Genomic DNA, 12,947 nt, shown 5'->3' with positions numbered 1-12,947 from the left:
TAATAGTTTGGAAAGATTCTGCCAACGCCCGGGCGATGTCTCTCGGAGATGTTAGGAGACACCCCCGCTCACGTATAGCTGCTATTGGCGGTCGAGAGTATCGCCTTGAGATCCTCCCAATGGCTTCCCATACTTTGCTTGAAGACGTGGACCTATTGATGGAGTTCAGGAACTCACGCCAAGACCTCCGTTTACTCTCCCTAACGATTTGTCTCGCCCGCGCCCGTGCTATCCGGAAAGTTGTCAGATGCGCAGCAGTGGGGCACCGACGGAATCTTCTCAAAGCCGCCCGTCTATCTCTGATGGCGGTACGACAGTCGTCATTCCACCAAGGGACAGGCTGCCTCACAGGTGTTCCCTGTGACTTTGGTATGGATACATCAGCGGCATGGTGCATCACCGCCGTAATGTGATCCACCCAATCCTGGACGCCTTCACACCGTTCAAAAACAGCCAACTGCCGGTAGAGCGTCCAGTTTCCTTTCCGGAACAACCATTTCGGCGGCTGTGCGACACGACCCATTTCAACTGGCAGATGAAGCCAGATAGGAAAATGGTCGCTGCCATGAAGGTCGTCGTCTACGACCCACTGAACAAAGTCCGCAAGCACAGGCGAACAAATAGAGAGGTCTATGGCAGAAGACGAACCTGAAGCGGTGCTAAAATGCGTGGCCTGACCTGTGTTCAGCAGTATGACGTCGGAAGTCCTGATCAACTGCTCAATCATCTGGCCTCTGGGGCAGGTTTTGTTGGAACCCCATAATGCATGATGAGCATTAAAGTCTCCTAAAATGAGAAAGGGTCGGGGTAGCTGAGCAATGAGCCGTGCGAGGGCTTCACTGTCAATGTGCTCAGCAGGTGGTAGATACAGGGAGCACACTGTGACATCAACCTGGGCCAGGATCCGAGCTGCAACCGCTTGTAGCGTTGTGGTTAAGGTCACAGGTGAGGAGTGGAACGTGTCCTTAATGAACACGGCCACCCCACCCTGAGCCCTATTACCAGTCAGGTCGTCTTTCCTGTACACGCGATATCCCGGAAGTACAGGCGTATCGGTCTCTTTAAAATGCGTCTCTTGCAAAGAGATGCAAAAGGGGTTTGCCTGTACTAACAGCCGCAATTCTGCAAAGTGAGGTCTGACTCCATTCAGATTCCACTGAAGTATGGGAGCCATATCAGCGTTTCGGTTTAGATTTCCCCCTGTCTTTGCGCCGCGCTGGTGAGGCACTTGTAGAGCGAGTGGCAGCAGAGGGGCTGCCAGGTTCTGGGGAAGAGGCATCAAAATCCATGACGATTTCCTCCTCATCAGTCAGGGATGCCATGACGACATCCGATGGCGCCTTTGGCAGGTTGGACGTCAAACGCCGTGCCCCTTTCCCTGGTCCCGTTTTCCTTGTGGAAGTCGGGGATGGGGGAAGTGGAGAGGCACTCTGTTTCTGGAGGGCCTTCGAAGGCTTCACTGGAGCTTTCTCAGCAATAGCGGTGGGTGCAGGTGGAGCAGCCTGAATAGCTATATCGTTAGTGGGAGTGCTCTGGCAGGTACAAACGCAGGTACAGGTATTGGTGGAAGATACTGCGACGCTGGACATGGTCTGCGTCGAAGCGTCCACTTTCGACGCACGGTTCTGCACCAAGGAGGCATAGGATGTGGCAAAGACAGGGGGTTTTGTAGCCCGATACTCTTTTTTGGCTTCCACATAAGGTAGCCTCTTTGTCACCTTGATCTCCTGAATTTTGCGTTCTTCCGCAAAGACGGGGCAGTCTCTGCTCCAGACAGGATGGCTCCCAGAGCAGTTGATACACAGCGCTGGAGATGTGCAGTTGGTCCCAGCTTCATGGGCTGCCTTGCCACATATACCGCAGGTCGGTTCACCCCCACAACTCAATGTCGTATGGCCAAATCGCTGACATTTGAAACAGCGCATAGGGTTAGGTATATAAGGCCGAACCCTAAGTCGGAGAAAACCAGCCAGAACGTATTCAGGTAAGACAGGCGAATTGAAAGTCACAATGAAGGTGGCAGATTTCTCAAGAACTCCATTATTCCTACGTGTCCTTTGTTCCACGTCTACAATCCCCTGCGTTGCCCATTCTTGCTTCAGCTCGTCGACACCGATATCCATTAAATCACGGCAGGTGACAACGCCTTTACTGGAGTTGAGGGAATTGTGCAACTCGACAGTAATATCATACTCGCCTAACTTGGTTGACTTTCGAAGCAGCTCCACTTGCTGTGCCCTAGTAGTCTCAACTAACAGGGTACCATTCCTCAGGCGTTTGATAGATTTCAGTGTACCTGCGAGTCCTTCTAAACCTTTATGTATGTAGAAAGGAGACACTTTTTCAAATGAGCCCTCCTTCCTCTTAATCACGATGAAAACATTGTCATTAACGACTCCAAGAGCCCTGTTACTCTTTTCCATCTGCATATCGGGAGGACTAGCCTCCCTCATGCGCTTGACTGATGGCGAAGTTGGTGAAGGAAAATACGTGGTTGCCATGTGCGTCCCACGAGCAGCTAGGGAACGAAACGTCAGCCCAGACAGAGCCCCGCATGCCTGGGTAAGCCTTATACAACTGAGGTGCGGCAGGTTCCTCAGAGGTCGCCCGCTAGCGACTGTTCCACCTCAACAGCCATGCATCTTATCGGCGCGCAGCACACCTTAAGATTGAAGGGTTTTTTATAGAGGTATGCACCATCCTCGCGATCCAGGCAATCAAGCCAAGATCCCCGGTCCCTGCGACACACAACGTTCCACCGTTGCGCCACACGGTGGTCGCTGAAGCATGCCCAGAGCTTACGGTGTCAGAGGACTGGCGGCGCACACCAGTCCACAGCTCGGGGACCCCGGGTTCGCCAAGCCCGTACCCAGCAAATAAATGCTGAGTCCCCTGAGGGGGTGTAATATGGAGGGCATTAATAAACAACCCATGAGATTTGTGACTTTCTTATCCATAATTTTACTATCATGAACCCTGCGGACAAGTAAACAATGGCCTTTTGCAGAATTTGAATCAGCTGTGACAAGAAAAAAGTCACCGTTGTCTTTAAATGGATCGATTTCTCTGAAAATTCTAATGTGAACAAGAGGTATCATTTGCAGAGATTACTTTGGGCAGTAGCCTTGCTTGACGTTAATAACAGAGTAACCATCTGAACAATATTTAAATGAATACTTTAATCACGCGCAGTCCCACACAGCATACTAAAAGGCTAAAGAGACACAAACAAAAAAGAGTAATATCACACTGCCACATCAAAAGGCAAGGACCACACATCACGTACAATACATAACACAATACAACTATTAAAAAACACAGTTTCACTCTTTCACAGAAAGCTGTGTATTCTTTCCAAAAAAAAAAACGAAAGGAGTATAAGAATTTCCAGACATCAACTGATATATGTCTAGTGTTCCAGGACTTTCCATTTCCTCTAGATCTCATTTGAAAGGAGGTCCACATTTTCTTTAGGTGTCATCTGAAAGGAGTTCTCACATTTAAGGAACCCTGTACACATTAATAACTAAGTTTATCCACTACTAATAATCATTTATAGTCTAAGTGAAACAGAATAGATTGAACAATAACAAATTATTATCAATACTTCATAAACAGCATATTCACTTAAAATTTCAAGCTGAAATTATGGGAAAGACCAACTGTATCTACGCATTCAATATTGTGAGGAATTTAGGGTTCCAAATGTCATATCCGTAATACGAATGCCTTAAAAAATCACATGCAAATGACTTACAATATTGTTCAGAGGGAAGGCAGTTTTCCACAGCAGTCATTGGGGGTAAGTACGGGCAAGTATAAAAGCCAGTTCAAGCACACACCAACTTTTTCTTTTTGGTGATTACGATGATGATAATGATGATGATGAATGACGACAACATGCAACTTTGACTATAAAGATTGATATGTTTGGCTGTGCATCTATTCACAGACCAACTACTGAGTGGGAGGAATTCAATCACCAGACACCAGAGAGGTCTACTGCTGCCATTAGATGTAAGCAGCTGACGACACCTCAAGTGGTGCAGATAGCTCTGGCATAGTGTAATCTGGATGGACCAAGAAAGATCCAATATCTGTTTGCATTGTTATTTGTGAAATAATTATCTTTGGAACAGGAAAACTTTAGCTGCTATTCAGTGATGCTGTATTTGCCTCGCAGAGATGTTCATCCATTAAGCCATACAAAAAACACGTGTTAAAATCAGTCTTTGATGTAATAAATCTTAAATTTTTTTGGAAATACAAATATCATTGTAATTTCCACATTTATGGTTTTCATGTTGACTCTGACTTTATGATGAGCCTCATAAAGCTACAGCAAGGAAAAGTAACACAGAAACAACTTAATCTATGACTTAAAGAAGAAAAGCAAATGTAATTGCTTTGAATAAATCAAACTTTGGAGATACTTATCATTCTTAGAGGACTGTGGGAAAGATTATTTTACTGAAGCTGTATTATCACAGATATTAAATCTGAGAAGAAGCTGCATTAATAATTAATCATTGGTGAAAAAGAGATGTGAGGGATGGAAAGAGGCAGATACATCCCCATCTAACAGCATTCTGTACTACTCAGTATGACGTTAGTAACTGTTCCGAAAGAACAGATACCAATGAAGACCATTCAGCTTCTCTGAGCCACCGAGGGCACAGAGGATAGCGTGACTGCAGGGACTTATCCCTGTGAGTATTTTCTTCACATTATAACAGTCAATATACTGATAAATTATTCTGTCACTAATTGTAAAAGTAGTTCATACTGCAAATATGTACCAACAAAAGGAAAAATCTGTGAATGTCTGAAAGTAGTGCAAAAATAGTTTACATTTCTGTTGTGAAGTATAACAAATAATTTTAAGATATTTCTGCTTACTAGACCTTAGTAGATCTTCTGAATTTTTCAAGTGTGTGTGTGATAAATTAATAGAGGGAAACATTCCACATGGGAAAAATATATCTAAAAACAAAGATGATGTGACTTACCAAACGAAAGCGCTGGCACGTCGATACACACACAAACAAACACAAACATACACACAAAATTCAAGCTTTCGCAACAAACTGTTGCCTCATCAGGAAAGAGGGAAGGAGAGGGAAAGACGAAAGGATGTGGGTTTTAAGGGAGAGGGTAAGGAGTCATTCCAATCCCGGGAGCGGAAAGACTTACCTTAGGGGGAAAAAAGGACAGGTATACACTCGCGCGCGCACACACACACACACACACACACACATCCATCCGCACATACACAGACACAAGCAGACATATTTAAAGACAAAGAGTTTGGGCAGAGATGTCAGTCGAGGCAGAAGTGCAGAGGCAAATATGTTATTGAATGACAGGTGAGGTATGAGTGGTGGCAACTTGAAATTAGCGGAGATTGAGGCCTGGTGGATAACGGGAAGAGAGGATATATTGAAGAGCAAGTTCCCATCTCCGGAGTTCGGATAGGTTGGTGTTAGTGGGAAGTATCCATATATATAAAAACAAAGATGATGTGACTTACCAAATGAAAGCGCTGGCAGGTCGATAGACACACAAACAAACAAACACAAACACACACACAAAATTCAAGCTTTCGCAACAAACTGTTGCCTCATCAGGAAAGAGGGGAAGGAGAGGGGAAGGAGAGGGAAAGACGAAAGGATGTGGGTTTTAAGGGAGAGGGTAACGAGTCATTCCAATCCCGGGAGCGGAAAGACTTACCTTAGGGGGAAAAAAGGACAGGTATACACTCGCACACACGCACATATCCATCCACACATATACAGACACAAGCAGACATATTTAAAGACAAAGGGTTTGGGCAGAGATGTCAGTCGAGGCAGAAGTGAAGAGGCAAAGATGATGTTGAATGACAGGTGAGGTATGAGTGGCGGCAACTTGAAATTAGCGGAGATTGAGGCCTGGTGGGTAATGGGAAGAGAGGATATATTGAAGAGCAAGTTCCCATCTCCGGAGTTTGGATAGGTTGGTGTTGGTGGGAAGTATCCAGATAACCCGGACGGTGTAACACTGTGCCAAAATGTGCTGGCCGTGCACCAAGGCATGTTTAGCCACAGGGTGATCCTCATTACCAACAAACACTGTCTGCCTGTGTCCATTCATGCGAATGGACAGTTTGTTGCTGGTCATTCCCACATAGAATGCATCACAGTGTAGGCAGGTCAGTTGGTAAATCACGTGGGTGCTTTCACATGTGGCTCTGCCTTTGATCGTGTACACCTTCCGGGTTACAGGACTGGAGTAGGTGGTGGTGGGAGGGTGCATGGGACAGGTTTTACACCGGGGGCGGTTACAAGGATAGGAGCCAGAGGGTAGGGAAGGTGGTTTGGGGATTTCATAGGGATGAACTAACAGGTTACGAAGGTTAGGTGGACGGCGGAAAGACACTCTTGGTGGAGTGGGGAGGATTTCATGAAGGATGGATCTCATTTCAGGGCAGGATTTGAGGAAGTCGTATCCCTGCTGGAGAACCACATTCAGAGTCTGGTCCAGTTCCGGAAAGTATCCTGTCACAAGTGGGGCACTTTTGTGGTTCTTCTGTGGGGGATTCTGGGTTTGACGGGATGAGGAAGTGGCTCTGGTTATTTGCTTCTGTACCAGGTCGGGAGGGTAGTTGCGAGATGCGAAAGCTGTTGTCAGGTTGTTGGTGTAATGGTTCAGGGATTCCGGACTGGAGCAGATTCGTTTGCCACGAAGACCTAGGCTGTAGGGAAGGGACCGTTTGATGTGGAATGGGTGGCAGCTGTCATAATGCAGGTACTGTTGCTTGTTGGTGGGTTTGATGTGGACGGACGTGTGAAGCTGGCCATTGGACAGGTGGAGGTCAACGTCAAGGAAAGTGGCATGGGATTTGGAGTAGGACCAGGTGAATCTGATGGAACCAAAGGAATTGAGGTTGGAGAGGAAATTCTGAAGTTCTTCTTCACTGTGAGTCCAGATCATGAAGATGTCATCAATAAATATGTCTGCTTGTGTCTGTATATGTGTGGATGGATATGTGTGTGTGTGCGAGTGTATACCTGTCCTTTTTTCCCCCTAAGGTAAGTCTTTCCGCTCCCGGGATTGGAATGACTCCTTACCCTCTCCCTTAAAACCCACATCCTTTCGTCTTTCCCTCTCCTTCCCCTCTTTCCTGATGAGGCAACAGTTTGTTGCGAAAGCTTGAATTTTGTGTGTGTGTTTGTGTTTGTTTGTGTGTCTATCGACCTGCCAGCGCTTTCGTTCGGTAAGTCACATCATCTTTGTTTTTACATATATTTTTCCCACGTGGAATGTTTCCCTCTATTATATTGATATCAGTAATTTGAACCCAACAATTACGTTTGTTATTGTCACTGTTGCATTTCGAAATCTTTTCTGTCGTCTTATTTTCTCTTTCTGTTTTTGTCAGTAGTTTCACTTTGTATTCACCTTCTCCTTTTTACCGTAATCTGCTATACAATTTTATCCCGCCTATATATACTTAATAATACGTAACCCACTTCCAAACCATAACTAAAAAATTTTTTTACCGCTTTCAAAACTACTGCCGCTATAAAATCCACCATTTCTAGTTCACAAACAGTTCCATTCACCTTTTAAACAACCATTTCGGCTAATTCTAATAACTTTCGCTTTATTTCCATTTCCGTTTTTCCCACATCACTGATAATTTTTATCTGCTTCCCACAGGTTTTAACGTCATTATTTCCTCGTCAGACAATTGTTAGCCTCATTTTCATAATCTGCCACCACAAAACCACTCCTTTTAATATATTACACGCAGTTTTTTCGAAATTTTCCCGAATTTCTCCGTCCTTTAACGTGTTTTGTCGGCAACACAACCACCTAACCTTTGTGCACATCGCTGTCTACCAACCCAAGTCCAACATAGCCCAGCTGTAACAAACACCTTCTCACCTTTTTTCACACCAGATCTCCAGTTACTTTCCAGTCCACCTTTATCTCTTCCCATATATTTTTATTTTCATTTTCATTTCAGCCTCATGTTACACTTTCCACCTTCTAATACCATGTCACCCTCACAACACCCCCACAATGACCCCATGAAGTTTTATTTACATTCCCTCCGCAAACATGCCTTCGCCCTATCCAGATTACGCTCCCATATTCTATTTTCTCAGGCTTGTCTGACATTTGGCATTACCCCCAAAGGCCTCACACTTAAAGTTCCCATCTCTGGCTGCAACCCTTCTTTCCATCAGTCCCTATACCAGTTCCAAACTGAACAATCCATTGCCCTCACCCACCTAATCCTTCACCTACACATCAACTCAGCCAATGAACACTCCCGTCAACTCCTATCCTTAATAAAAGTCCTTAATCTTTCCTCTCCCACATCCACACCGGCTGTTCAGAGCATCCTCCTACAGGCCAACCGTAAATTAGAACAGCATGCCACCCTCCACCTCAAAAAACTATCCAATCTCCCGGTTTCCCACCTCCGGAAAGGCAACTCACTCACCCTTCACAACCTATCCAGCAAACCTCAACCTCCTCCCATTGCACACCAACCCAGTCTCTCCCATCTACTCAATCTCCCACTTTCAGCTCCACTCCCTCCAAAACCTCAAAATTCCAATCAACACAACCTGGAACCACAACACCCCAATTCAGTAGTTAAACTTTCCTCCAAACCTCTCTCCCAATCCGAAACCTCTGTCCTATCCAAAGGCCTCACCTTCAGCCCCACTCCCAGATTCAACCAAACAGCCCTCGTCAAAGATTTATTGTCCTACACCCGTACTCTCTGCTGGAAATATCACTTTGCCACGAAGAAAAATGATCCTAATCCTACTCCTAATGATCCAACTCCCCAAAACACCATCCAAATTGAACCCTGCCTGGAACAGTTCCTTCCTCCGTCGCACCGGGACCCACCTCCTCTTCCTCAAAATCATCCTCTCCAAACCTTCCAGGAATTTCTGACTTCCAGCCTTGCATCTCAATCCTTCTTAAAAAACCTTAATCCTACTCCCAACATCACCACTGCTGAAGCCCAGGCTATCCGTGATTTGAAGGCTGACCGATCCATCGTCATTCTTCCGGTGGACAAGGGTTCCACGGCCGTGGTACTTGATCGTCGGGAGTATGTGGCTGAGGGACTGCGTCAGCTTTCAGACAACACCACATACAAAGTTTGCCAAGGTAACCCCATTCCCGATGTCCAGGCGGAGCTTCAAGGAATCCTCAGAACCTTAGGCCCCCTGCAAAACCTTTCACCTGACTCCATCAACCTCCTGACCCCACCGACACCCCGCACCCCTACCTTCTACCTTCTTCCTAAAATCCACAAACCCAATCATCCCGGCCGCCCCATTGTAGCTGGTTACCAAGCCCCCACAGAACGTATCTCTGCCTACGTAGATCAACACCTTCAACCCATTACATGCAGTCTCCCATCCTCCATCAAAGACACCAACCACTTTCTCGAACGCCTGGAATCCTTACCCAATCTGTTACCCCCGGAAACCATCCTTGTAACCATTGATGCCACTTCCTTATACACAAATATTCCGCACGTCCAGGGCCTTGCTGCGATGGAGCACTTCCTTTCACGCCGATCACCTGCCACCCTACCTAAAACCTCTTTCCTCATCACCTTAGCCAGCTTCATCTTGACCCACAACTTCTTCACTTTTGAAGGGTAGACATACCAACAATTAAAGGGAACAGCCATGGGTACCAGGATGCCCCCCTCGTACGCCAACCTATTCATGTGTCGCTTAGAGGAAGCCTTCTCGGTTACCCAGGCCTGCCAACCCAAAGTTTGGTACAGATTTATTGATGACATCTTCATGATCTGGACTCACAGTGAAGAAGAACTTCAGAATTTCCTCTCCAACCTCAATTCCTTTGGTTCCATCAGATTCACCTGGTCCTACTCCAAATCCCATGCCACTTTCCTTGACGTTGACCTCCACCTGTCCAATGGCCAGCTTCACACGTCCGTCCACATCAAACCCACCAACAAGCAACAGTACCTGCATTATGACAGCTGCCACCCATTCCACATCAAACGGTCCCTTCCCTACAGCCTAGGTCTTCGTGGCAAACGAATCTGCTCCAGTCCGGAATCCCTGAACCATTACACCAACAACCTGACAACAGCTTTCGCATCTCGCAACTACCCTCCCGACCTGGTACAGAAGCAAATAACCAGAGCCACTTCCTCACCCAGAATCCCCCACAGAAGAACCACAAAAGTGCCCCACTTGTGACAGGATACTTTCCGGGACTGGACCAGACTCTGAATGTGGCTCTCCAGCAGGGATACGACTTCCTCAAATCCTGCCCTGAAATGAGACCCATCCTTCATGAAATCCTCCCCACTCCACCAAGAGTGTCTTTCCGCCGTCCACCTAATCTTCGTAACCTGTTAGTTCATCCCTATGAAATCCCCAAACCACCTTCCCTACCCTCTGGCTCCTATCCTTGTAACCGCCCCCGGTGTAAAACCTGTCCCATGCACCCTCCCACCACCACCTACTCCAGTCCTGTAACCCGGAAGGTGTACACGATCAAAGGCAGAGCCACATGTGAAAGCACCCACGTGATTTACCAACTGACCTGCCTACACTGTGATGCATTCTATGTGGGAATGACCAGCAACAAACTGTCCATTCACATGAATGGACACAGGCAGACAGTGTTTGTTGGTAATGAGGATCACCCTGTGGCTAAACATGCCTTGGTGCACGGCCAGCACATCTTGGCACAGTGTTACACCGTCCGGGTTATCTGGATACTTCCCACCAACACCAACCTATCCAAACTCCGGAGATGGGAACTTGCTCTTCAATATATCCTCTCTTCCCGTTACCCACCAGGCCTCAATCTCCGCTAATTTCAAGTTGCCGCCACTCATACCTCACCTGTCATTCAACATCATCTTTGCCTCTTCACTTCTGCCTCGACTGACATCTCTGCCCAAACCCTTTGTCTTTAAATATGTCTGCTTGTGTCTGTATATGTGTGGATGGATATGTGCGTGTGTGCGAGTGTATACCTGTCCTTTTTTCCCCCTAAGGTAAGTCTTTCCGCTCCCGGGATTGGAATGACTCGTTACCCTCTCCCTTAAAACCCACATCCTTTCGTCTTTCCCTCTCCTTCCCCTCTCCTTCCCCTCTTTCCTGATGAGGCAACAGTTTGTTGCGAAAGCTTGAATTTTGTGTGTGTGTGTTTGTGTTTGTTTGTGTGTCTATCGACCTGCCAGCGCTTTCGTTCGGTAAGTCACATCAATGTGAAAGTAGAGTTCAAAAATATGCCTTTTACATGATGACTGTGATTTAATTAATGATAGTCAAGAACCAAGAAAACATGTTGTACGGAATACACGACATAACCCACTTTCTTCCCTATGCCCAACCTCCTGTCCTATTGCATTAGCAAACCAGTAAACACACTGTTCATTATGCTGTCACAAACTATTAATAGGGCACTATATACAATGTCAACATTCACCACCATCTCTCAGAGACATTTGGAATAATCTGAGAAACTTCTGTATTTGATTTTTATGGTGTTCACAGTAAACCAGTTCTTACCACCCTTCATCATCCCATGTGTTGTTGCATTTTTTAATATCATACTTAAGTCAATTCTTTGTGGATAAATATTGTCTTTATCGCTGTTACAGATGGAGGAGGAGGAGGAGGAAGAAGAAGAAGAAGAAGCTGATGAAGAGTAGTAATGATATTAGTAGAAGTAATAGCACCACTAAAGATACAGAGCAGTCACAGTAATAAAAGCACAGTGAATGCACACACCTGAGTGGTAGGAGATGCAAAACCCTGTATGTCGATATCTCCATCTTTGCGTAACTTTGCTGTCAGATGTGCAGGTAACCATGGTCGGACGGCCGCAAGAGGTGTGGTTGTATCCTTTGTAGTCACGGGGGGTGATGACACTATAACAAAGATGATTTTTCTTCAGAAACTAGACAAAAAAAGTGAAGTTAGCATTGGTGCAGCAGAAAAAAATTTTAAATTAGAATTTCTCGATATAACTGTGATGTTGACAAATGCCTGACAAAACAAGTGTGAAACCGAATGCGCAGAAGCAGCCACACAACAGGTACTTATTTTATTTTCCTAGTGTAGGATCTCTCTTCAGCACATTTCAGTCATTATGTTTAACGTGCATCAAAATAAGAAGCTGCCAGATAAGCTACGCCAATAGAATCACCTTTATGAGGCCCATTCAAAAAGTTCCAGAACATTGGTAATTTCGCGTTAATGGTGTGTTGGAACGAAATGCGGTTGTCATCCCTGCACACAACTGTGTTTAATGTGTAGCTGCCAGTAGATTCATTGTTGAATTTCTGTTAGTTATTATTCAGTGCTGTATTGAATACAATGATGTGTCACAGAATTTGTGAACTCAGATGGCACAGTTAGAGGAGCACTGTGTCTGAATTACATTTTGCGTGGAACTCAAGAAAATCTTTGCAGAGACACACCAAATGACGCAGAAAGCCTATGGTGATGAGTGCTTAAGCTGTACACAGCCTAAAAATGGCCAGACAGAAGTTAAAGATGACACACTTCCAGGACGCCCTTCTACTTCTACCAACAACACTTGTGTCAGGAACGCCAACAAAATTGTGCGTGCCAATTGAAGACTGACTGATCATACAATGTAGGCTTTCACGGCCAGTATTGTCTTCACTTAAAACTTCTGGACTGATAGGCCATGGTCGACGTATAAAACTCTTTCCTAAGGTTTCATCTCTGATTGCGGAAGACGTCTTCTGAGGTACAGCAGTGAACTGCGAAGAGAACTCGAGGAAGCGCTGATTATATAGCACCACTGTCCATCACGTGGTGTTGGCTATGAGACTGTCTCTGGTAACGCCAACATTCTTGATTGAAAGTAATTGATCATCATGCTTGTGGTGCAACACTGACATTCAAATT

The 12,947-nt window shown here is 45.7% G+C and overlaps 1 protein-coding gene across 1 annotated transcript in view; it reads right to left on the bottom strand.

The window, feature by feature from the left end:
• The window catches only part of LOC126253286 (PAN2-PAN3 deadenylation complex catalytic subunit PAN2), a 318,390-nt gene that overhangs the window by 85,105 nt on the left and 220,338 nt on the right, over positions 1-12,947 (bottom strand). The window contains exon 15 of the mRNA XM_049954511.1: positions 11,799-11,938. Coding sequence (XP_049810468.1) covers positions 11,799-11,938 — 140 coding nt within the window. The remainder of the gene's footprint in view (positions 1-11,798; positions 11,939-12,947) is intronic.

This window comes from Schistocerca nitens, chromosome 4 (genome assembly GCF_023898315.1).
Source record: "Schistocerca nitens isolate TAMUIC-IGC-003100 chromosome 4, iqSchNite1.1, whole genome shotgun sequence".
Taxonomy (NCBI): domain Eukaryota; kingdom Metazoa; phylum Arthropoda; class Insecta; order Orthoptera; family Acrididae; genus Schistocerca; species Schistocerca nitens.
This window is presented reverse-complemented; position numbering and strand designations above follow the sequence as displayed.